Here is a 27,349-nt window from a genome sequence, read left to right on the forward strand (position 1 = left end):
TTTGGTTATATTGAAGATTGTAATAACGTTGAAAAATAACACTATATTAACGTTAAAAATGATATAAAATAGTCTAATTCTAAACACAAGTAAGCTTCGATGTCAGTATTTACCGTAGTTTTTATGTCACGTGAAGTTCTAATTAGATTGCATTGTTGTTAGTTACAAACCAAAAAATAACGTTGTTAAAACGCTTAAAATCACGTCAAAAATGCTGTCAAAGAAGTTAGCTTTGACCTTAGAATTCAACGTCATTTATACTTCACGCGTGACGTTGTCAGTTAGTTGGATCTTAGTTTGTCGCAACGTCAAGAAATAACGTTATTAAAACGTTTAAAATTACATCCAAAACGGTCTTAAATAAGTTAGCTTTGACGTCAGAAATCACCGTTGATTGTACGTCACGTATGATTTCCTAAATTGGGTCCATTGTGGTTTCTCACGACAACGTATGAAATGAAATCAAGTTTACTTTGACGTGAGTAAATAACGTTGCATGTACGTCACCTATGACGTTCTAAATTGGTTACATTAAGGTTTGTAATAAGTTTGAGAAATGACGTTATTAAAACGTTAGAAATGATGTATAAAATAGTCATAAAAAAATTATCCATGTTACAAAAGGTAACGTTGTTGTTACGTTACGTTTTACGTTTTAATTATATAACATTGTAGTTAGTCAAAACGGTAAAATGACGTTATCATAAGCTTAAAATGGCGTCCTGGTCTCCAAGAAATTAGCTTTGATGTCAGAATTTAATGTTGATTGTACGTCACGTATCACGTTGTAAATTAGTTACATCAATGGTGGTCACAAAGTTTAAAAATAATGTTAGCAAAACGTTCGCTCTGACGTACAAAATAGCCTAAAAAAAGTTATTAGCCTCGAAGTAAGTAATTAACCTTGTTCGTACGTCACCTTTGACGTTATAATCAGGTTACATTGTGGTGCGCCACAATTTTTAAAAAAAATACCATTGAAAAAACGTTTAAACGAAGTCAAAAGTGGCTGAAAAGACGTTAGTTTTGACGTCAGTAAACAACGTTTTTTGGACGTGATTTATGACGTTTTAAAATAAGTTGCATTTGGTTTGTTTCAACGTTACGAAAGAACGTTAATCAAACGTTTGAAGTTACGTTAAAATTTGTCTATAACAAGTTAATTGTGACGTCAGAAATGAAAGTGAATTCTACGTCACGTATGACGTTCTAAGCTGGTTGCGTTATAGTTTTACGGAACGTTAAATATACAGCGTTAATTAAACGTGTAAATGACGTCTAAACCGGTCTAAAAATGTTCGATTTTACGTCAGTAATAAACGTTATTTTTATGTCACCTATGACGTTGTAAATTTGTTTCATTGTGGTTCGTCACAACGTTAAAAAATAACGTTCAACAAACGTTCGAAGTGACGTCCAAAATGATGTAAAACATGTTAAGATCGACGTCTGTAATCAACGTTGTTTGTACGTTACAAATGACGTTGAAATTTGGTCGCATTGCGGTTTTTCTTAACGTTAATGTTGACGTTAGCGCTACGTTTTACATTACGTTTTGATAACACGGCCTCGACGTATTTTCTTAACGTTCGTTTGGACACATTCCCACAACGTTTACTTAGTTTAAAAAAAAAATTCGAACGTCGAAAAAACGTTGTGTGTTAGCTGGGTAGTCACAGTGAAAACCTGTAAAAACAGTACTTTCCAGAAGCGCGATATATTTTATCGTTTATTCACTTTCAAGTTGCAAAAATTGTCATTTATGTAGGGTCGTATTCCAGTGTTCCCCAACCTTTATTGGATTGAGGCAATCTATAGAAATTATATATAGTTTTTCGGCACCCTTGCTCGTATTTTTTGAGTGATTACCTGTAACGTTACAATAAGCAAGATTGTAACAGCACATTAACTGAGCAACAATGTTGAAAAAAATGTTTAATTATTGGGACACAAATTTTGCCTAGGTTTGGACCACCCTGTTTTAAGCTACGTTTTTGTGATCTGGCGCTTGGTAATTAAACTTTACTCGCCTTTTTAGTATGCGTCTTGACGCAGCGTTGCGTATAACACAGTTAATTAATGTCAAGTTTGGCATAAATCGCTATGCCGTGTTAAAATGTCCACTAGAACAATGGAAATTATAATTTTTAAAGACGTATGAACACGCACTAATTATTATGACTAACAAGAGTTTATTGTGCCAATAAGTAGCCTAGTCTCTTTGTGCTATCCACTGTACTGTGTGTACCCGAAAAATAACTGAAAACGTTAAGTCCGCACCTACCGGGTAAGTCCGCACAAGCCTATAAAATTCAGTTTGCGGACTTAACCGGGAGATTACTGTACTGAACAAATATGTTAATTTTGCCAATTAAATTGTAGGATGAGATAGGGCGAGATTTTGTAGGTTGGTTCGCTAGCTGCCTAGCTCTTACTACTTTTGTGTTGTATGTTTTTTATGAATTTATATGCTTCCATTAAGAAATATAAACTATTCTAGTAGGAGTTAAGTTGTCGTACTTCAACAATCAACGCTCTTTGATTTTGCATTTCATAGAACCAATTTAATTAAAAAATAGGCAAGATACCTAAAAGACTAAATCCCTATTAACCGCTCATTGTTCAAATTGGTTTAAAAACTCTTTTTATAATATTTGTCATTCAGCACACTTCTTTGTCGCTACCTAGCGGCAGGTATTTTGAATTGTATCAAGCAAACCAAACTCCTAACGTTTGTTTTACCCTCCTACATAATCTGTTTGGTTTTACAATTTATCTGTAGAGCGTTAGTTTTAACATATTCTGATCGCTTACCAACTTGTGACTTGGTAATGTCACGCCCACTTGGTTTTTAACGAAACTTTATTTGCTGAAATTAACAATAAAATTTAATATCCGAGTAAAACCAGGACCAGGCATTTTTTAACGTCGCTCTACCAACTGATCTACAAAGGCACAGATGGTAGCGAGTCAAGAAACAACCATGGCACCATTGCATGTTGCATCCTGTACCTTCAGTTTTGCTATGCTTGTAGGCCTACTTAAGGCTAATTAGGCCAAATCACTTCGTTAACAGCTTTCCAAATTAACTCATGTAGTCTACTATAAAATTTATCATTGGTCACTAGTGTATTAGGGAGTGTTGGTTTATTAGGGAGTGTAGACCATGTGTTATTGTTTGGTTCTACGACGAAAAGCAACTTGTCTGTTTCATTAGATGTATCTTTTGATTACTTCAAGCGCAAGTAGTAGCCTACAATTATAATTAAAACACAGAGATCCTTGGGGTTTTCGATTAATATTAAGCCTGGTAGCAATTACTGTTTATGCACAGAAATGTCACCCACTTACTTTCTTCTCAGTAAATACAGATTTATTCTACTTTGCGCACACAAGTAATGCAAAAATTTTATGCACTAGTGATAAATTGCATATATATACAAAATACTAACTTCTAAATAAACAACTTGTATAACAATAGGTATCGACTTTCCTGACAACAAGGAAATACATCACGCTTTTCACAATAAAACTTTAAATCAAACTGCTATCTTCAGAAAATCTAATAAAAATTAAAAACATGTTTTTTTAAGAAATAGTACACATAGATAGGCATTTTACAGGGTCCCGCAAATTTAGCACTTATCTTACATCTCTGCATACAGCAAAAACCAAATGGAAAGATCAATGAAGTTACAAAACTGTACAAAAAGTCTTATAAAAGCAACTTTATTATAAAAGAATTAGAATAGAAAACACAGCTTGAACTTTTTAACAATGTGATTTTGTATGTAAACAGGTATTGCAAGAGTTTAGTGAACAAAAAAAAAATTAAAACAAACAGTTTTGCTTGAAGGTAGTTAACAAGTTTGTAAGGAATGTTATTTTGGTGAACAAGTAGTTATATTTTATTTAACAAACTGGTTTAAAATTGCACACAAACATATTTTTTTGTTAAGTTCGAAAAAAAAACCTTTATAAGGAATGCTTTTAAGGAAGAAAAGTCGTTATAATTTTCAAATAAACGCACAAGCCAAACCTAAATACGTTTATAAAGCTGTTTTTAGGTTATTGGTATTTTTAAGTAAGTATCAAAAGCTTCTTGAGCTGAAGATAAGAGCTTTAGTGACGGGAGTTATACCAGGGAGAATTTGCATCTTTGAAGTCAAACACACTTCCTCTTTCCTCATAACTGTTCAACAGATGAAACCAGGTGGTCTTGTCTTTGCTCAAGAGGTGCTTGTTGCCTGGTACAACAACACGCATACTTAGGACTGCATTATTTTCAGAGTTTAATTAAATGTTTACATGACTAGGAATGTCCGATATTATTCGAAACTCGATACCAAGTTGTAGTATCGGTAATCGTCCGATACTTGGGTGATATCGGTGCCGATCCGATACCAAACTGATAAGCGTTAGATATTTTAGAAATTTTTATAAAGCGGCTGAACGTTTAAACCTGAAGAAAATAAAGGTCAAGTTTTAAATTTTAATTATTTTAGAATTTTTTAACTATTGTGTGAAACGTAAGTAGGGGCATAACTTCCGGACATATTACACTTTAAACAAGTGGTAAAAGTAAGCTGGAACGGTCGGTAAAACAACCTACAGATCTGCCGTGCCGGTAAAACATGTTCTTTTCACCAGGACACGACCCTTTTAAACAAGCCGCCAACTCCCTGATTGTGTTTAAACTAGGATTTCAGTTGCACATATGTGGTTGACATGGAACGATAACCCCAGGTTTCATTTCAAAGGTTACTTGTTTCAGACAACCCTTTATGATTTGTGACGTTGTATCGAAAAACAAGCACCGAAGCTGTATCAGGCGGGTACCAATACTACCATTTGTTATCGGGTATCGCCCGTTTGGTCACAATAGCTTGCTTGTCTCTTTGTGACTAGCAGCATATTAATTATTATAGAGCAGTAATTTTCAAACCCATGGATTCCGACCAAAAAAAAAAAATTGGGTCTTGTTTGATTTGGTTGGGTCGTCGACTGCAGTAGTTTACATGCTTAGATTATTTACTGAGGTTAGTTCTGAGCAATATATTTGCAAAATTTGGGATAACTGAACAATACGAGGACATGGCTCATATTAATTGAATTGAAATTGTTTTTATGCTATTCTTCACAATGTGTGCACTTAAAACTCACAAAAATTAGGTGAAAAAAAGGGCCAAAACTATTATACTTAAGCCTAGTATTTGAGACGTCACGAGAAAAGGTTAAGAAACACCGTTATAGAAAAACTTTTAGCTTACCAATAATAATCAGACCAGATTTTGCCCTTGTAATGGCCACATTAACTTGGTGGGAATCAACGATGAATCCCAGGTAACGGCGCCTCCAGTGGATATTCGGGTTCTCCTCGATCGAATCTTCCGGTTGTGACCTCACAGTGGAAAGTATGACGTAATCCCTTTCGCTTCCTACAAATTAGAAAAATCAATTGTCGCTATGGGAAATTAACGTTTAAAATTGTAAGGCCTATATAAACACTAGCTGAACTGGTCAAAACGAAAGACCAATGGATTATAAAATTGTTTTTTCGGAATGTACCGACGTTTTAACAAACTATACAGAAAATTTTTATCAGAGCAATGAACTTGCAACTGGTAGAAAATTATATTATCTATGCAGAGTATATAAAACAATATAGAAAAACTATTTGCCGAAAGAACAATTTTATAATCGATTCACACTACCTGGCAGCAACAATATATATTCATTGAAAGTGTATTACGCATTTTGAGGCATGTACTGTAGTCATTTCGCACCCTGCGGCGTAATTACGTTATTCGCATTCTTGTGCTGATTGCTGATTGATTACAGTGCTATTGTGCTGCTATGCTAATTGATATCTTTGCTACTTAAACCGTGGTTGGTTTTGTTATATTGCCTATTTCTTCACTGTTCTGATCAAGATTACAACAGAAAGGTTAATCGGTAGAAATTGTACAGCTTATTATTTTAGTTTTGTTAAAGCTGTGCAAATACCTTGGCTGTTGGTGACCGTTCCAACGTGAACTTTTTTTTTTTTTTTTGTTTCTCCTTCTTTATAATGTTTTTAACCTCGTTGCATTGAGCCTTGTAAGGAGAAAGGATCATGATGCGATCAAGGGGAATCCCCTTGTTGGCATGCAGCCAAAACAGGATTTTGACCTTTTGAAAAAATATTAATCGGTTAGCCCAATGTCGCCACCTGGTGTGCACTAGTTAGCAAACACAGGAGTACTAATAATCATCTTTTTACAGAAATTTATTAATCATTTAAAAAGTACACCGAAAGCCATCGCAGACTCACCGAGTCTGTTGATCTATGATGCAAGCAGGACAGGATAGAAAAACAACAAGCCTGCAGTGAGGTTCGAACTCACGACCTCCGGTCAAGCCGGGACCGTTTGTGTGCATATTTGTGTGTGCATGTGTTCATTTAAAAAGCATTTATTTTTCCGTCGAATTTAGAGAAAAAATTGAACATATTCTGGACAACTAACTAAAACGTTGATATCACCCAACGGCAAACGTTCATTTAAGAGTTATGACATATCAGAACTGTACAAACATAGTTTAATTTAGATTAACAAAAAATAGAAATCCATTAGAATTTAGTTTAGGGCCTATAGTACGGGGTTGTGGCAAAATAAGTTAAAAAAATTAACGCAAACGATTGTTATGCAAAACAGGCACGTCTTTTACAATCACAGGTGCTTTTGATATGCAGAAAAGTGTAATAAATTGATTTATGCGTTATTCAATAAAATAACCAAAATTGTTGGTCCGAAAGAGTTATAATATTTTTTGACAACCAAGCTATTGTGACGAAACAGGCCGATATCCGATAACAAATGAGAAGCACTACTTTAACACCTACACTGGCACGTGCTTGCTCTCGGTTGAACTTCGAGTTTTCATCAGCGTTTTCCAGTTTATTTGAGCTTGAATCTTCTTCTGACTCGATGTGGGCGAATATGGCGCTATTGGGACGTGCGGAACGAGGGTAGTTAACCACCCCTGGTGTTATACGTTCCCGCTGCAAAACTGAAGGGTCTGTTGTAAGATTTCCGATGTAGAACATGCGCGATGGAAAGTCACAGATAGTTGGGTTCTGCAAATAAGATTAATCTGTTATCCTTGTCAATCACAGCAGTGTTTGAGTAACGTTTTGAGTGCGAATCAAGTTTTTTGCATTTATACACTACTTACTGAATTTGGTTAAACTGTGCAAATGTACATGAGGCACAAAGCACAGAGACTTAGGGCCTTTAAAGGTTGATTCTGGACTTCGCTTGGCTTCGCTTATGACTCTGTATTGCTTAAACAAACCGGATTTGGTTAAACTGTAGAAATGTACATGAGGCACAATGCACAAATGCTTATGACCTTGACAAACTGATTCCTGGCAAGCTTACCATCCTGTATTGGTTTGTGAGCATTCCAGCGTGTTGCTTCAATCTCTCGAACATAGAAACATCAAGACCAAGCTCCCGCGATCTCTTGCATTGGATCACAGGCTGGAGTTGCATGTGGTCGCCGATCAGAACCAACTGGAACATATAACAGAGGTTTATGAAAGATGTTGGTCGAATGGGCTCAAATGAAGTTGTCTTGACTGTTAAGCAAAATTACTTGCAGAATAATATTTACCAACCCGAATAGTTTTTTTTTAAAGTACGCTGAAAGTCGTCGCAGACTAACCAATCTGTTAATCGATGACGCAAGTAGGATCGACATATTCGGTGAGTCTGCGATGGATTTCGGTGTACTAATGATACTTAAGTCGTAATCGTTGGTCAAAAAGCAGTTTCAAAGGGGCTAGATCACAGTTGTTAAACATACAAGTGTGTGTATCTTCCCTTTATAGGTACTATGAGTTTATTCTGCAAACTTTTCAAACAAAATAAGAAGATGAAAGTCTTTGAAAACACACAGATAGACCATTGGTTCCTCACCAGTTGTCCATGGGCTGTTCACGAAATCACTGGGATTTACTTTTATATAAAGCAACAGCTTTTTAATGTAACTTGTAGTGTTTTCTATTCTCATTCGACAGCACTATTGTATTTAAGCTTAGCTAGTATTCTTAAATGTAAGAGTCGTTTTGCAAAATTATTGTTCAGAGTCTGTAAGCTTCATAATGTTTTTAAGGGGTCCGTGTTTAAAAAGATTGAAAAAACTTTTTTATGCCGGAGCCTTGATTTTCTTAGAACCCTTAAGGTCCTTACGGCTAAACATCTAACGAGGTCGATTACGAATGGATCCGATACTCAAGTCTTTATCAGTAAAATAATTTATAATTACTTATGGCCGAGTGGATATCTTATTCAAATGAAAAAGAATAGAAAAACATACAAGACACTTATGTTATAACAGCATCAGAGTAAGTTATAACATCTTACACATCATTGCCACACTTACAAGTAACTAACAAGGCAAGCTCCTACCTCGATAAGAAATTTGCACCAACTGAAGTAAGGACAACTTCAATTTTAAGCCACCATGTGACCTTTGACCTCAAGCCATAAAACACTTACTTACATTATCAAACAGAAAGCAGCGTCAGTGTAAGTTAACATCGTCGCAAAATAAAAAAGAGTAACTAACATTGCGAGCTCCTACCATTTTTGAAATGTTTTTTTGCCTACCGTGGTGCACACGAAGTAATAAAATTTATGGGTCCGTGGTAAAAAAAAGTTTAAGAACCCCTGCTCTAAATATCCTCATGATTGTTTTCGCAAGTTTAGACAAGTGATCTTTAACCTTTTTGCCATATTGCACCCGTAAAGACACAACTACAATGTCAAGTACCATGTGCTCAGTGACCTTTAATTGAAAAAAGGTTAACAAAGGTCAAACCTGTTCAGGGTTCACGGAAATCGCCGGGGTCAAAGTTTTCGGTTCACTGCACATACCCGCCTCATCGATGATGCAATGCGAGAAAGACATCTTCCCTAATCGCCGGATCTCCGATTTGGGGTTGGGTTGCAGCAGTTTCACTGAAAAACAATTGAGCAAAAAAGTACATCAATACTGGTGTTTAATGGACATATTAAGATTCGAGCAAAGATCTTCAGCTGTTTAATCCTACACTAGTTTCCTTATAACTAAGGCTGTGATTCTGTTCATTTTCCGATATAGAAATCGAGTACGTGAATACCAGCCTATGAACACCAGCAGATGCGAATAAAATGCATATTTCCAGACGTAAATTAAGAATGGAAAAAACATTTGTCCTGAACTGATTCTTCACTCGCTAAGCAAAGTGAATCGACAGTTGGCAATCCTGTTAATTTCAAATATAAGCAAGATGAGTCGTTCTACTCCTCATTATTAAGATTTCTACTTTAAGGTCATTTTATCAGAATAGTTAAATTGCAACAAGGCAGAGTGAACCAAAATTATAGCATATCTAAAATAAATTGGCAAATATCTGTTTTAAAAGAAGACTCGACAGCTTGCACAAACGTTCAAACAAAATAACTGGCGTTTTAGTTTAAAAACTAAAACAAAATTACTAATTATGTCATGATAAAACACCTTTTTTTAGTAATCAGCTATTAAGATAACTTTATGATTGGTAAAGTAAATCTAGATGTGTTAAAAATCACTTGCAGAGGATTTGCCAAACTCTATTAATATTCAACACGGTTAATAAACAATTCACGCTAAAGCCAAATGTGCACTGAACTGTAAAACTATAGAGTTAAATGTTTTTTTAATTTTGTGTACCTTTTTGTTTTTATAAATTATATGCGAACTATATATATTTTCTATGTCCGCATACCACACTTACTTGCTGCGGAGGTGCAAGTGCAAATAATGACGTCATGACACGCAAGTTCGATCAGTTTCGCTTGATTGACGATCGACTTATATTCTAAGTATTCTTCGTAGCTCACAGCTGCCTTCTTGTCTTCGAACCTTCAATATATTCATAATATAACAAACATTTAAAGCAATGCTTTTCTAACTTTTTATTTTTGCTGATTTTAAAATTTTCAGCTAAAAAAGTCGTAGAAAATAATGGTAAAAAGCAGCAGAAAAAGTCCCACCATCAAATAATATTAAAAATTTCCATTCGAATACAAGGTCTTTTTTAAATAAATAAATTTAGGAATCTTTCTCTTTCAAACAGGAGGAATAAAAAACTTTTCTTTGTAAAATAAGCAGGATTAAAAAGTTTTTTTGTCAAAATCTAAGGATGACAAATCCACACCAGGGTCTTCAGGATGGTTAACCGAATCAGTTGATCAATTATGGATTGTCATGCAAGGCCAAGATAGATAACCTGCGATGAGGTTCGAACTCACGACTTCGGTCATACTGGGACCGTCGTATTACCAAGTAAGCTACACAGGCTCAGGTGAGTCCAGTCGAGAAACGAACATAACACCGTTGCCTGCTGCACCCTGTTCGTAAAACTTGCCTGTGGTGAGGTTCGAACTCACGGCCTCAGAGGGGAGCAAGTCGAAACTACCATAGCATCATTGCAAACTTGGTACACGCATGTCGCATGTGCATGTGCATGGATCTCGCAAGGTTAAAGAATAATAGTTAAATTGTGAACCTACTTGGTATCGAAAGCCTTGATCTGTTTTGAGAAACGATTCGACTTCATTCTTATTCTTTCGTGGAGTGTTATATCGTGAAGTGAGGAGGAAGGGTGCTCTTGTTGTTTCGGCCTAACCGTGGGTTTGAGTGGGTTCCCATAAGACAATTCCTCCATTAGTTCACCGTACACTCGCAGAACGCGAAGACCGGTGTGTAGAAGATACTCTGGGGTGAAATTGTACGATAATATCGGATCGGAACCTAGATACGCAATACTGGGGTAAAATTATATCGATACTCGATACTAATATGGTACTAGTGCCAACTCGGCATAAAATTGATATATTTTGTTAATTAATTCGTCACAAAATAGAATAAAAACGAGTGAATTTAACGAAACATTTAAAAAACAAAGTAAATTGGGGCAAAATAACACAGATAACCTTGTACCCAATAAATATAACTATTTTGCTCATTTGATGTTCCTTAAGACACAATAGGTAACATATCGAAAAGTTGTAGCTTTCGCCCAATATGTATGGGAATAAAAGTCGAAGTATCATTATCTCCCATCCATCAATAAATAAAGAAAGTACCCGAAACATTACCTAAATTTTTGCAGAACATTTCTCAACGTTTTACAGCTTAAGTATTTACCCTAGTTTTAAGCATGCAACGTTTCCCAACTGCTAACAAACTAACTTGAATTACTGAACATAAGCCGATGACGTAGCAAGCCATTTGGAAATTAAAATGTCAAAGAAACTTTACCAGAAAGACTTATTTGCATGCCCAAAATGTTAACGCAGGAATGCAACAGAAAGAAGAAATATAATTGATTGGTGAAACTAGCAACAAACAAACCTGCCACAACGTCAACCGACTTGTTGGAAGGACCACAGTACAAGATGTACTTGTCGTTTCCTTTCAGTTTGTTCAACTGTTGGAAGTAGTAGACCAGGTAGGCGCCCATGAACGACTTTCCGGTGCCTGGAAAAATAAAGTTAGCATATTTAGGACGTTTCAAATGGATTAGCATATTCCTGTGCATTGTACAGCAATAGTAAAACGTTTTGGCTGATGATTCAACAATTTCTATCAGTCTGAATTAGCTTAAATGAGAAGGAAGGTGGCAACGACATACAACAGTCAGTTGACCACAAAACATGTGGATGTGGATGTTATTACTTTTTTAACAAATGTTAGCAGGGATGTCTGATACTTTTTAAACCAGGGATGTCCAACCTTTTAGCAGAATGGGCCGCATTGTCACTTTAAAAATAAAGATGGGCCGCAAAATCTCTCAAATTAAAGGGGTGACGTCATTAGTTACGTCATATCGTGACGTCATAAAACAACTTAACTTATAAATACCCGCTCTTCGAGAGTGAACTCATGCGCAAACATTCAAGTAATCCCGACCTTATTTATTATTTTTATTATGGCGAAGCACGTTAATTTGAGATTTTACATGTTTGGGTTGATGCCCTTCCTTAAAACGGTCCGAAAAAATACACATTTAGAAAAACACACATCTTGCTTAGCAATGGTGTGTGCAGCAAGTGTTCGATGGATGTTAAAATGCGTCATTAGACTCGATTACAGTCTCAGAAAAAACATAAGATTAGGTCTACATCAAATACTGCGCGTTCTACCCGTTTTAATGATGGTCGAAACAATTGTTTTTAGTAAAGGCTACTCAAAGTGAGAATAAGTGGTGGGCCGCACGTAAATATCAGGCGGGCCGCAGGTTGGACATCCGTGTTTTAAACACTGTCCCTAGACGTACTAAAAACATCAAAGTTCATATAAGTAGGTAGCATTCTAAACGTTTCAAATAACTTTTTATCCACTTTCAACACTTTTACTAGTTATTTATTTTCAACATCTCTCCCTAGGTTTTTATATTAAAAAAGTTTTTTTAACAACGTTAGACACAAAAGTAATAAATACACATGTTAAGTGCCTTAAACTTAAAAGAAGAAACGGCTTGTTAAAAAGCACTTTTTTGCTGATGAGGAACAATTTTTGTGTTATTCAATAAAGTTTATCAGTAACTAAATGTAACATATCATAAAATAAACGTGAAATAAACATAGTTGTTTACAATACATATTTATCATAGATTTCCGAAAAGAAATATTTCATTGGTAAAACAAATTATGCCCCTTTGGAATAAAATTAAATTACCTGGCGGCCCTTGAATCAGTGTGAGCTTATTCCTAAGCGCAAGTTGCACGTGTCTTATTTGACCTTGGTTCAAGGGCGTTTTGAAGCCTCTGACCTGCTGACCAACAGAGCGTGACAAATCATTGAAGCGTTCTTCGTCGATCGAATGCAAAATCGGTTCGGGGATTACCCGGTTGAGACAAAGCATCCTTATGACGTCACTATGCTCGGCTGATTTTGAATTGAGAGTCTGAAGAGCAGAAGCCATTCTCCTGTGAAGGAAAAGATGAAAAAGTGACAAAAATAAAAACCACAACATTTAATAATCTTATCCTGTCACAAATAATTTCGAATTTTAAAAGCTTTTGGAATAGCAAAGAATTTAGAAAAACATAAACACTTTATGATCGTTTAACCAAATAAAGAATAAAGTTTCGAAGCTTTTAGAAAACAAGTTTTGAAGAAACCGGTAAAGAAGTTAAGACCTTAAAAACCTCTGTATATATTATTGCTTAATCGTATTTATTTTGCATGAAAATAGAAATTAAATTATTTTTTAAAAGTTTTAGTGTATCGATAAAACTGAACATTAATTCATTTTAACGTCTGAGTAATAAAACTTAAGAAGTCAGTGTATACCTGTGTGGAACCAATAACTCCACATATTCTAAAGTGGCAAGGCTCCCTTCCTTAAATGCGGGACTTTTAGTTGAGGAATCGTGCAGAACTGTCGGACAGGAGACAAAGCGGACTTTGATGGTTTTCGATTTCGTAGCGTCGATTTGAACGACCAGAGCGTGACACACAAAAGTGTAGAGATTTCCTACAAACAAACACTTGGTTGTTAGATACTCTAGGATCGGAGCCGATGACCGATATTTATAAATGGTATCGTCATTGGTACTCAACTGACATTTTACCGGCTCCGAACTAAGACCCAACTCGAATGAAGTGTATACAGTAAAAAATGAAGGAAACTAAATTTATTGACGATTAGCAAACAAAGTTGCTTATTTGATCAAAGGAATAAGTGCATTGCAATCGAACAGAGGTACATTTTGTACGATCGCTGGGTGCCAGTAATGAAATAAAACGTAAGAATCGGCCATCTTTAAAGTGGGTTGTATGAATTTTGTAATGTTTTTCTGTCGGACCAGCTGTCCTAACCGATATCAACTATTTCATTACAAAGGTCATATAAATAAACAATGAACTATTGCTTTACTTGCATAGTAAATCTTAAACAGATGTTGATCAGCTTTTAAATCCACAAGGTGTTAAAACAATGTATTTCAAATGTGTATTTTACCTTCGCAGTTTTCAACATTCTTAATCCTGATGCAGAGAAATCCATCTCGATGAATGTGAAGAAGACGACGGTCGCAGAAAATCTTTTCTAGCTTGAACCAACCTGCTTTCATCTCTGAAACAAGAAAAACATTTTTCAATTAAAATTTTCAAACGTTTAATCTTGAAAAGTTATTTCGCCATTTTTTATGACTGTTAACACCAAAAATTGGAAAAATCGGACACAATATTAAAATAGACAAACCATCAAATTAAAGTTTTAACAAACTTTTTTGCCAAACATTCCTGATTTTAAAAGTGAAATTGCAATTAGGTAAATATTTATCTGTCACAGTGGGCTGGTGATTGGAATGAAAATTGAAAGAAATACTTGATCGGTAGGTGTAACAACGAAGCCAGGGATCCTTGTGGACTAAAAACTTACAAACAACGCACTGCTTTGGTGCTCTACAACAACTTTTCACGAGAATTCTGTGCAACAATGAACTTGTGGGCCATATAACCTAGAAATTTTGGTGTTTTTTAAATGAATTTTTGGCTCTTCGTTTTTTTTATAATTAGACGTAATTAGAAATGCATTTTTTCACAAAGCTAAAGTCACTTTCGTGAACCCTTCCAAAAAAACAAAGCACTACCACATATTTCACGTGAAAAATGTTGATCTGTTTTCTTCCTAGTTAAGTCTTTATTTTATCGAGTGTTTGTTTCAACCACGAAACTCTCGGGAACGTTTTGAGCAATAAAACAAAATCCAAGTAGTATCCAGAGAAACGAAACGCTGGTTAAACAAACTTCTGTGCGAATATATTTCACATAATTATTAAGCATTCGGTGAGTCTGCAATGGCTTTTCAGTGTACTAATTATACGTAAGCCGTAATCGTTGGTCAAAAAGCAACTTCGAAGGGTTATATCTCAGTTGTTAAACACATATGTGTTTATATCTTAAATGATAAATTTCGTATTGCTTAATGTAAACAAGTTTGTCATGTTTCCCATCCTTGGTTTTCCTCCCAGTGGATTGGAACGCCAGCGAATGTGATCGAGCTGCCAACTTGCACAGCATTGAAGACTCCATCCAGTCGAAGCACAGGTAACCAGCTTCTAGCGTACTTTTCCACCGACTCATACTGGTTCTGGACTGCAAAAAAAATTCAGATTCTCGATAAAGCTTAGGTCAAAAAGTTTGTAGAAATCAATGGCACGAATTTTATTTTTAAATATTTTAAAATAAGTTAAACAAATAAAAGTACTTTAATGGTGAAAATAACGGCCAAGCATGTCGCTTTTAACGTCTATTTGGGCAGTTATTTTCACCATTAAACTTATGAACAGATCCGTATGTAGTGTTCTAAAAGTACTTTATTGTTATAAAATTATGAAACATAACGTTTACTTTTTGAATACATTAAACGATTTCGGCAAACCAACAAGCAAATGCGTTATATTTATACACAAACTATTAAAACAGGTCTTTGAATGTATATTTTGTCAGTGAACGATTTCTCCCTCGCACAGAAATTAACCAGCATCGCGCCAAAGTTGGTCAAATTATGATCGGACATATTTTTAATTAAATTTAACTGAATTTAAGTTTGCTTCATTAGTTGTGAAAATTATCAACTAAGGGAGATTTTTTCTGAAAATTTATATTTTGGATAAAAAGATTAATTTCTGCTATTTAGACACGAACATACAGAAAACAAACACGTAAAAAAACATACAGACAGACAGAAGCACAAACAAATATAAACATAAATATAAACGCACAAACAAAGATAAAGACACACAAAACGACGTACATTAAAACAAACAAGTTGAAAATACATACAAACAACAGATACACACATTTATTGTTTCTGTTTGAACAAAATATCGTATTTGGACATTTGACGAAAACCGTATCCCGAAAATCAGCAGTAGGTTGCCAAGGTTTAATTAACAACTAAACGTAATACAGCTTACATATCCTATAAAAAATAATACAAACATACAGACAAACACACAAAAAAACAGACACGCATTCATACAGTCACACAAACATAGTACAGACACACAAACATACAGACACGCATACCTACAGACACACAAACATCCATACATACAAACATACAGACACACAAACATACAGACATCAACACAAACATCCTGACACACAAACAAACATACAGAAAAAACATACATACAGACACATAAACATACAGACACACAAACACACATATCGGCACACATACAGACAGAAAAACATACATACAGACAGACACACAAACATATAGACATACAAAGAGACACACAGACAGACACACAAACATATAGACATTCAAACATACAGACAGACACATAAACGTACAAACAGAAAAAACATACATACAGACACACAAACAACCATACAGACACACAAACGTACAGACACACAAACAAACGTACGAACACACAAGCCCCAACTCACCGGCGGCCGGCCTAACATCGGAAGCAAAAGTCTCCACTGGGTCGCGCTGATGAGTCAAGCAAAGGTCAAAGTCGGGTCGAAGACACCACAACTGGACACTAGGTGTCAGCAGACCCCTCTTGATCTTCGGAGCGAGCTGAATGAGCAGGGGAACCCCCGCTTCCAATTCCATAGAAATCACACGCATGTGCCGGATTCCATTCTTGGTGGTGAAGGCCAAGTGGTCGTTGCAGGGGGAGTCCTTGAGGGAGCAGGTTCCACGATCGCAGGGGCCGGCGCCTAAACGCCCGGGACATCCCCCGATTGACTTCTTCGTTTTCACGATCCTAAGCAACGAAATAAATTAACGAGGAGAAATACAAGATGGAAAGCGTAGCTGAGTTAGAAGAGCGACGTTCCTGGTTTAAACTAATATAAGGCACGTTTGTTAATTTCAAATGTAGAGTTTAAAAGATGATAAGAAAATGATACAAATAAGATGATACAAGTTCGTTTTATAGCGTTTTATTCGGGATGATGTCGATCTACTCCAACTTTTGTCTTTGACATTCATTTTTTAAGATGATATACTGTTCGTGGATAATGTTGTATAGTTTGAAAGCATATTACAATTTTAAGGATGGCAACACATCAAAATCTTTGATTAACAAATCTATCTGATACTTGAGTAGTTTTTGAACGGAGTAAGTCTAAATTAAATCAACACAGAGCTTCTATATTTATATTTATCATTGTTAAACATCGCTGTTAAAAAACATAATTTAAGGCTAAACAATTATAACACTTAAAAACCAAAACATGTTTGTTAAGATGTAAAGATATTTAACTACACTATAAGCGGATTTGTAACTCTGAATGTTAAAAACATTGCGTTCAACCATTTATAAGTGGTTTGAATATACTTCAGTCACATTAACTGATGATGTTACAAGTTCGTATCGAATCGCTTACTCAAGATGCTGTCGATCTATTCGACCTGCTTGGCCTTGACATTGCTTTTTAATCCAAAAAATATATGCACTCCACACCAATAAGAGCATGATCAGTATCAAAACTCACAACTGAATATAAAGCAAGAAACATTCAGCAGAAACCCAAAACCACTTTTCTTATAATTTGTGTGCAAAGCTTAAATTATAGCAGTGTGAGAACTTTTTATGCAGAATTCTACAAATATTCGCATTAAATTAGGATGCTTTGGTCGAGAATTCGCCGAAAACCAAATGTGAAACACAAAATTCCCACCTCTTAAACTGTTGGGAAACGTCTGCTTTGGTTTTCTCGCTGAGCATGTTGCGGGGATCCCCCGATTCGAGAAGGAAAGCAACGCCACTGACCAAGTTTTGCAGAAGTTTGGAGTTCAGCATCGATCGGTTAAAGTGTGGGTGCTGCGGTGGATTGGTGTTGGGATGTTGAGATTTCGAAGGCAGCTTGTAATAGCTTGGAACAAAAAGTGATTCGTAAAACAACAGTGGTCTCTTACAACCAGAGACATCCGATATTATCAAATCGGTTCCGATACTCGATAACTTGTCCGATACTAAGGTGGCATCGGTCTTAGTCCGATACTAGGGTGGTATCGGTACTTGTCCGATACTGGGGTGGTATTGGTACTTGTCCGATACTAGGGTGGTATTGGTACTTGTCCGATACTAGGGTGGTATCGGTACTTGTCCGATACTAGGGTGGTATCGGCACTCGTCCGATACTAGGGTGGTATCGGTCTTAGTCCGATACTAGGGTGGTATCGGTACTTGTCCGATACTAGGGTGGTATCGGCACTCGTCCGATACTAGGGTGGTATCGGTACTTGTCCGATACTAGGGTGGTATTGGTACTATCGGATAGGTTGGTATCGTTCCTTGTCCGATACTAGGGTGGTATCGGCACTCGTCCGATACTAGGGTGGTATCGGTCTTAGTCCGATACTAGGGTGGTATCGGTACTTGTCCGATACTAGGGTGGTATCGGCACTCGTCCGATACTAGGGTGGTATCGGTACTTGTCCGATACTAGGGTGGTATTGGTACTATCGGATAGGTTGGTATCGTTCCTTGTCCGATACTAGGGTGGTATCGGTACTTGTCCGATACTAGGGTGGTATCGGCACTCGTCCGATACTAGGGTGGTATCGGCACTCGTCCGATACTAGGGTGGTATCGGTACTTGTCCGATACTAGGGTGGTATCGGTACTTGTCCGATACTAGGGTGGTATCGTTACTTGTCCGATACTAGGGTGGTATCGGCACTCGTCCGATACTAGGGTGGTATCGGTCTTAGTCCGATACTAGGGTGGTATCGGTACTTGTCCGATACTAGGGTGGTATCGGCACTCGTCCGATACTAGGGTGGTATCGTTCCTTGTCCGATACTAGGGTGGTATCGGCACTCGTCCGATACTAGGGTGGTATCGGTTTTAGTCCGATACTAGGGTGGTATCGGTACTTGTCCGATACTAGGGTGGTATCGGCACTCGTCCGATACTAGGGTGGTATCGGTACTTGTCCGATACTAGGGTGGTATTGGTACTTGTCCGATACTAGGGTGGTATCGGTACTTGTCCGATACTAGGGTGGTATTGGTACTATCGGATAGGTTGGTATCGTTCCTTGTCCGATACTAGGGTGGTATCGGCACTCGTCCGATACTAGGGTGGTATCGGTACTTGTCCGATACTAGGGTGGTATCGGCACTCGTCCGATACTAGGGTGGTATCGGCACTCGTCCGATACTAGGGTGGTATCGGTACTTGTCCGATACTTGGGTGGTATCGGTACTTGTCCGATACTAGGGTGGTATCGTTACTTGTCCGATACTAGGGTGGTATTGGTACTATCGGATAGGTTGGTATCGTTACTTGTCCGATACTTGGATGATATCGTTCCTTGTCCGATACTAGAGTGGTATCGGTAGTCGTCCGATACGATACTAACGCAACATTTCTACTTTAAGATAAACTTATCAGAAAATTGAAAATTAAACATTACAACCGAAGGCTGAAGTTTGTTATCAGAAAAGACGGGCTTTATTCGTGAAGTAACGGGTATTGGAATAAATTAGGGGGGTATAAAGACAGCCTTTACGTGGCATCCCCTATGAGTAGCTAACATAAGCGAAACCAATGTCTTTAAACCGTCAAACACGTCAAATGAATCATGACCCGGCGTCAAGTCCAAGGAAGCATGTGGCCTTTTTAGGCCAGGCGGCAAAAACAACGTTCGTCGAAAGCCAAGACTTGGCGCTGCTACAGCTAAATGTTGAGGGCCTTACAACCGCCAAACTCAGCGTCATTACACATATCGCCAACAACAACAAAGTTGCGATAATTTCCCTGCAGGAAACGCATGCTACCAACTCTAGCGTCCTGAAGATACCGGGTTTCAACCTGGCCGGATTCACACTGGACAAGCACCATGGCATCGCAACCTTTATCAGGAATGATATACCTTGGTCAGCGATGGCGCAGTCTGACGACAATACAACTGTGGAGTGGCTGACAACCAAGGTACAAGACACTACCATCGTCAACATCTACAAGCCACCACCCAGCAGACTGTATCTCGACTCACTTCCAGATGTCACCGCACCAGCTCTTTACGTCGGCGACTTCAACTGCCATCACACTGACTGGGGCTATAGCGTCAGCAATGCAGACGGCGACACCCTTATCGAATGGGCTTCATCCATTGACGCCACTCTACTTTTCGATCCGAAAGAGCAACCGACATTCCACTCCGCGCGCTGGAACACCGACACCAATCCCGACCTGGCCTTTTTTAAAAGCTGCGCCGGTGAGCCAATGCCGGAGAGGCGCGTTCTGGATAGATTCCCCCATTCTCACCATCGTCCATCGCTGATTCTAACCCCAGCGTTAGTTCAGCCTATTGAAGGGAATCCCGTGAGGCGTTGGAATTTCCGCAAAGCCAACTGGAAAAGATTCAGTCAACAACTCGATGCGATAGCTGTTGGCTTGCCGTCCCCGAACTCAGTCAACATCAACTGCGCCTATAGCACCTTCTGCAAGGCTATAACCTCTGCTGCGAAGAATAACATTCCCCGCGGCTTTCGAAGGAGCTACGTTCCTTGCTGGGACGAAGAATGCGAGCAATTACTTCGCACACAAAACGAGGCGGAATCCATCCATGATCGAGAAAGGGCTGCCGATGATCTCATCCGCAGACTAAACGAACAACGAAGGGAGAGATGGAATGAAACAGTGAAGTCAATAAACTTTACTCATTCCAGTCGTAGAGCCTGGCAAACAGTCAACAGGCTTACTGGAAGGTCGGCAAAACCAAGTAAATGCCCCATCACGGCCAATGCGATTGCCGCCCAACTTCTCAGCAACAACCGTTGCCCTAATGTAGACAGGTCCTTCAGCAGAAGAATTAATGCCAAGACCAAAGAAATTCGTGCGTCCCCCACCTGTAACTCCAACCTTTCAATCGACTTCACCGACCAAGAACTTGCGGAAGCCACCAAACAACTTAAAGTGGGCAGATCACCAGGCATCGATGGAATTCATCCAGAGTTTATAAAACATCAAGGAAGGAAAATGTCCTCATGGCTAACCTCTTTCTTCTCGACCTGTCTTCGAACTGGCAGGTTACCCAAGATCTGGCGTCGGGCGAAGGTAATAGCTTTACCGAAGCCAAACAAACCAAAAGGCGACCCGAAGAGTTATCGCCCTATATCGCTATTGTGTGTTCCTTACAAGATGTTGGAGCGACTTCTCCACACGCGCCTAAATCCTATTATCGATCCACAATTGCCCAAGGAGCAAGCGGGTTTCGGCAGTGGCAGATCTACCACAGATCAGGTTACCCTACTGTGCCAAGATATAGAGAATGGGTTTGAGGCTGGTGAAAAAGTCGGAGCCGTGTTCATCGACCTCACGGCTGCGTATGACACCGTTTGGTTGCGTGGTCTTCACCTAAAGCTCCTGAAGATGATCCCAGATATGCATATGGTCAACTTCATCTTAAACATGCTGAGTAACCGTAGCTTTCAGCTTCACACAATTAACGGTCAATGCAGTAGGACTCGAAAGCTGAGGAATGGCGTACCACAAGGTTCCGTCCTTGCTCCTATGTTATTTAACATATATATTCACGACTTACCCGCCACCCAGTCGAAGAAATATGGCTATGCAGATGATCTTGCAATTCTATTCAGCAAGCCAACATGGGGCGAAGCCGAAGAAGGTCTAACCGCAGACATGGGGATCCTGTCGTCCTACTTCAAGAACTGGAGACTAAAATTAAGCATGGGGAAAACTATGGCCATAATGTTCCACCTAAATAACAGGGAAGCCAAGCGTACTACAAACATCCGAGTCAACAACACGTTGTTGCAGCATAATGCTACCCCCACATACCTCGGGGTCGAGCTTGACAGAACGCTGACGTTCAAGCATCACGTCGACAGCGTCAGGGCGAAGGCAACCGCTCGCATTGCGCTTATACGCCGTCTGGCCGGTACTGCGTGGGGAGGCTCAACTAAGGTGCTGCGTATATCTGTCCAGGCACTGGTGCTATCCGCTGCTGAGTACTGTGCCCCTGTGTGGTGCCGAAGTAGCCACGCTAAGAAGGTGGACACTACCCTTAATAGTGCGTTGCGTGTCATATCTGGCTGCCTACGTGCCACGCCAACCGAGCAGCTGCCCGTGCTGGCCGGCATAGCACCGCCTGACATCCGCCGAGAGGCAGCGACCCTAGCCCTCTGTAGAAAAGCGCTCTGCAACGAACAACATCTACTGCACAGAGTTCTCACTAATAAGACCTGCCATCAACGCCTAAAATCGAGGCACTCCTTTGCTGCCCAGGCAAAGACGATGCTACAGGTCGTCAGAGATGGCATGTCCAAGGACACCTGGGTAAAGAACCGGTGGACGGAGAGGTGGTCAGCAGCACCACAAACAAGATTACATCGCTACATAGACAGCCCTTATGAAGTAACAGGCCTGGACCTTCCACGGCGACAGTGGGTTAATCTTAACCGCCTCCGCACTGGAGTCGGCTGTTTCGGAGCGTCGATGCTGAAGTGGGGCTTGACCGACAATCCAGCTTGCATATGTGGCGCCCAACACCAAACTGCGGACCACATCGTGGAGGAATGTACCACCCACCGTCCACCCCATGGGGAACGAGGCCTCAGAGACCTCGACAATGACACTCTGAAATGGCTCTCGTCAACAGAGCTCCGTGTTTGACACACGAAAGAAGAAGAAGAATAAATTACGTGTTGAACATCCCGATTGGTAAATTTGGTCAATTTATATTTATGTGGTCAAGATGAACCATCAATGTTTTTATAGCAAGTTTTGTAACTATAGTATTATTATATTGGGTCAACAGTGGGAAACCTATGGCTCTTTTAAAGAAAGAATCCTGTTCACAGATAAATCAAAGCTATCTTTTTTTGAAATACGATTGTTAGGATTAAAACTGCACCCAACCTCAAAATATTATAGGATGGATTGTTGTGATATACAACACAAAACCTACCGCATAGTAATTATTGGTTGGACTTTAAAGATGTTATCCGTTGTAGTGGTATGTTAAGATTATAGTGGTATGTAAAAATGAAAAAACAAATTCAGTATGCAGTTGTTTTAACACATTGCCGAAATAATGGTCTTAAAACAATATATATATTTTGAGGAATTATTCCAAAACAAAATGCGCAACCCACCGTATGAACCACTTCAGATGGTTGGTCTCCAAGATTTTGTCGTTCCTCAAATTATCGACGCGTTCCAAAACGTTTCCCAACTTTGCAACTTTATTCTGAAGACTTGAGTAGTTCATCACAGAAACGTTCTTCTTGAGACGTTTGTATCCAGTGCATTGGAACCCGATTTCTCTGTCTGTTATTTAAAAATTAAGATACTTATTATTGACACAAAGCGGAATCTAACGTTGACACACTATCAACACTGCTGTACCTGTTCAACACCTGAAGGTGCTAAATAATTTCCCGACTATAGAAACTCAGATATCAACGATTGCGCCCCACCTTTTATAAGTAATGTCTTGAATTACTTCTCAGTTACATTAACTGAATATGATAGAAGTTCGTATCGAAACGTCCTAATCAAGATGATGTCGATCTACTCAACCTTTTTGGCTTTGACATTCATTATCAAGTGGTTACCGTTTTGTCGTGCTAATCAGGAGAACAAAAACATATGAAAAGAAAGAAAGTATGGCGAAACAAAGTGGACAAGGTGATTCAGTGTAGCCGGCCTAGCAGTTCCACAGGCACAAAACATTTTTTTCTTAACAATAAGCAAATGCCTTTTAGTTCTTTATCGCACACGTGTTAACGTAATAAAGTCATTATTGCGCAATTAAAGAAAAGTAAAGGCCAAACAGGACATGCTTACTTTCAAAAAGGCATTGTAATAAAGAACCGGTGCTAATTAATATCGTACAGGTGCCGATACCCAAAAAACTGGTATCGGGTATCGGTACCGATCGGCTACTATCGGACAGCTCAGTATTGTCACCAAAAGGGCTGGATGTTGATACATTAAACCGCTTGGAAAGCGAAAGCAGCGCTTATAGTGTAAGCTTAAGCTTCATATTGACAAAATGCAAACCTCAGTGACAACGGCTTGAATGTAGAGTCGGTTTTCTTGCTGCTGGAAATCTTTGGCGACGGTGAACTGCATCAAGTCCCTCTCATATTCTTTCACGTCATTAAGGCGAAGTGATATCACTTTGCATACCCTAAAATGTCGAAATAAAGTTTTACAAATTATTACAACGTAAACTATCCAGTGTAAAATATAAAACCACTTACACATATCCTTTTTCTTACTCTTAATAATCTATTTTAACGAAAGTTGAAAAAATGACAAACGTGTGTTATTTTTTACAATCCAAAACAATAACAATTTACTGTTTGTTGTCAAGTACATTTTCTTTGTTATATTACTCGTAAATACTTTGGTGTTAAAAGTTAGCGTATGAAGTGGATATGAATAAAATAAGTAAGTTCTTTAAAACCCTGAAAATAATAAATAGCGCCAAACAAACAACACAAACACTCACTCAGTAAGATTTTTCTGCGCCCTTGTGCCCAGCACTATGACGTCACCATCGACATCGGCCTGCTCGCGCGCGCTTCTGCATCGAGCAACGATGGCTCTTTGTGCGATGACGTCAGTGTACCTCCGGATGGGAGAGGAGCACCAGGAGTAGGGTGGAATGCGCAAAGAGAAGTGGGAGAAATCAAGAGGACGGTTCGAGTTGTGGGAGCAAGGTTTGAGAGTCGCTCGCTGCTGTATTCTCATGTAATAAAAATGCAGAAGGTTTTAGTTAGTTATAGTTATATTTATAAATTTCTCTTCAATAAAAACTCGCTGAAATTAAAAAAATTGACGTTTGACCCGAGTGGAGATTCGAACTTATGACCTCGGGAAATTTCGACCGCTGTTGTACTTTGTAGTTACTCATTGTTAATTTGTAGGGCAAGGCTTTATATTCGCTCGCTGCTGGATTCTCATGCAACTGAAAACGTAGAAATGTTGCGATTTTAAGCTTGCGTGGAAATTAATCAAACGCCTCAAAATATTTAGTGAAACTTGAACTGTGTTTGAAGTTTATAGGGCAAGTCTTCAAACTAGATCGCTGCTGAATTCTCATGTAACTGAAAATACGAACAGCTTGTAATTAAAATTTGCGCAAAAATTAGGCGCCTATCAATTGGTTAGAATAGATAAAGGATTAGTTTTAATTAAATATTTCTCTTCAATGAAAGCTCGCTAAAATAAAAAAATATTTAAAATTGACGTTCGACCCTAAGTGGAGATTCGAACCCATGACCGCTGGAAATTGTGACCACTGTTCTACTTCATGATCATTCATTGTCGGATTTTTATGTACCATAAATTAAAGGTAAATCAGACGCCTAAAATTGGTTTTAGATACGATTAGTGTATCTTGAGATTTTAAGCTCATGAAAATGGATTTGCTTTATCCTGTAAGGGGGAATAAAATCCTGAATTGGTCTCCATCAATATGAACCGACTCACCCGCTGGATGCAGGGATCAGAGTCGGATGCAGATCGTCGCAGGAGAGGAGGAGAAGAAGTGACTCCGCATCTTCTCGGTTCAAAGCATCCTGGATCGCCCCGAGGACCTCTGGGAGGATCGGCAAGTTCTGAAGGAAAAAGAACAAGATCAAACAAGATGTTAAGTCATAAGGAAATGTCAACGATATTAGTCAAATCGGAAGGTTGGTAATCTGGGGCTTCGATAGTATAAAACAGCATGCGTGTATTAATAAAAGCAAAATCACAACTAGGACTTAATCTAAGTGGCAGTAAGCTAAACATAAAAAAAGCTTAACAGGACATTGCCCCCAAAGGTGCTGTTGTCGTCACCTTCAAGCAGTTGAATAAATACTATTTGTTTACAACTTGGTGTCATTATAAGGCGATTCTTATTTTAGATTGATTTTGGACATAAATACACCCTTGTGTAACCGAATTTACATAAATAGCCTTAATACTGGATAAAAACAACGCTTTCAGGGCATCAAAAAGAACATTCGCAAACCTCAGCAAATTCAATTCCAAACAAAAGTGTAGGCTAAATATAACACAGATTGCAAAACGCAATTAATGTCATTAAACCTCAGAACCGGGTTCGATTCTCAGCAAAGGTAAAGTGCGATAAGCGTTGGCTAAGCACCTGGCACTTTTATCATTTGTATCACAAAGAAACCGCCGCTAATTAGTCAAGAATCTCTAAAAAAAAACATCAACGTACTAAACAGGATAAGCCAGAGAGCCTTGTAAATCAGTAGATCTTAACTTTTTAGCACTGCAGGATGGCTAAAAATAGTAAAATCCTTTTACGGATCAGTAACCCGAATTTCAAAAGCATAATTCTCGACTGCTGTACGGCTATTCATTAATTAGCAACACCAACAGAAGCATAGTATCATGAAGTGTCGCTTAATAGTACTGATTCATTTAGGACCTGGTATTAAATTGGACATTTTAGGCCCAACATTATTTTATTCCTAGGTAGTTATCAGTATTGTCAAGTGCATAAAATCCAATCGTGAGGGCGGGAAAACAAGTTAACTTTTCAAAAAAAAAGTCAAAAAAACAGTCAAAAAATAATCGCCCTATTTATCACTTGTTCTACCTTGATTGTTGTTTTATCCTGGACTTCAGCTCCGAGATGTTGGAGGCAGGATTGCATGCGTAGAGAGAGACTGATCTGGCGGGAGTAGCGCTGCATCCAGTTCCTCCAAACATCCTCTGGAGGTTGCTGCTGGCATCTCAAGAGGAAGTTGCTCTTCTGAAGAGGAAAAATAGTGAGTGATACGATTAAATAAATTATGCATATTTTAGTGCCGATATTTAGCATTGTTAGCAAATCTAACAGTTATAGGAAAGAAAAATGTTCAATTAGGAAACTTTATGTTTTAATAAAAGCGTTATTACGTAATAAAATGTGAGTTCAAGAAAAAGTTGTTCTTCAAGAAAAGGAGAAAAAAGGAGTCGCTTAACTTTAAGTTTGAATCAAACAGATGTAAAATAAGTTAACGTTTTTTTGAGAAACTTGATGTTTTGGGGTAGAACGCAGTTTTTTTAGTCAAATGTCAGCAAAAAGTTTTTTGCTAACACGTGTTCCTACCGCCAATAGCTTATAATGTTAAGACTGTTTATAAAAACAGGTAAGTTTATTCCGCACATGTATCGCTTGAAGCAAAATGCAGATGTATAAAGCGGAGGTTTAACCTAAAAGTAGTTTTGAAAACAAGCTATCAGGTTGGTTCTCTATCGACCATCAATGAGCGCTATACCAAATTTATTTTTACAATCTATACTTTTAAACAAAA

At 38.3% G+C, this 27,349-nt stretch overlaps 1 protein-coding gene across 1 annotated transcript in view; it reads right to left on the reverse strand.

Moving 5' to 3' along the window:
• Positions 1–3,821: 3,821 nt before the first annotated feature.
• Positions 3,822–27,349, reverse strand: part of LOC146162802 (3'-5' exoribonuclease HELZ2-like) — a 42,689-nt gene continuing 19,161 nt past the window's right edge. Inside the window, 23 exon segments of the mRNA XM_083385304.1 lie at positions 3,822–4,247; positions 5,271–5,438; positions 6,007–6,052; positions 6,055–6,171; positions 6,884–7,117; positions 7,422–7,556; positions 8,866–9,005; positions 9,803–9,930; positions 10,581–10,785; positions 11,425–11,550; positions 12,751–13,001; positions 13,369–13,552; positions 14,039–14,146; positions 15,037–15,177; positions 16,486–16,811; positions 17,731–17,925; positions 20,599–20,666; positions 21,864–21,966; positions 22,414–22,661; positions 24,090–24,219; positions 24,544–24,780; positions 25,527–25,654; positions 26,650–26,805. Of these exon segments, the coding sequence (XP_083241430.1) occupies positions 4,123–4,247; positions 5,271–5,438; positions 6,007–6,052; positions 6,055–6,171; positions 6,884–7,117; positions 7,422–7,556; positions 8,866–9,005; positions 9,803–9,930; positions 10,581–10,785; positions 11,425–11,550; positions 12,751–13,001; positions 13,369–13,552; positions 14,039–14,146; positions 15,037–15,177; positions 16,486–16,811; positions 17,731–17,925; positions 20,599–20,666; positions 21,864–21,966; positions 22,414–22,661; positions 24,090–24,219; positions 24,544–24,780; positions 25,527–25,654; positions 26,650–26,805 (3,699 nt within the window). The 3' untranslated portion in view covers positions 3,822–4,122.

Source organism: Ascidiella aspersa, chromosome 3 (assembly GCF_963924565.1).
Source record: "Ascidiella aspersa chromosome 3, kaAscAspe10.2, whole genome shotgun sequence".
NCBI classification, from domain to species: domain Eukaryota; kingdom Metazoa; phylum Chordata; class Ascidiacea; order Phlebobranchia; family Ascidiidae; genus Ascidiella; species Ascidiella aspersa.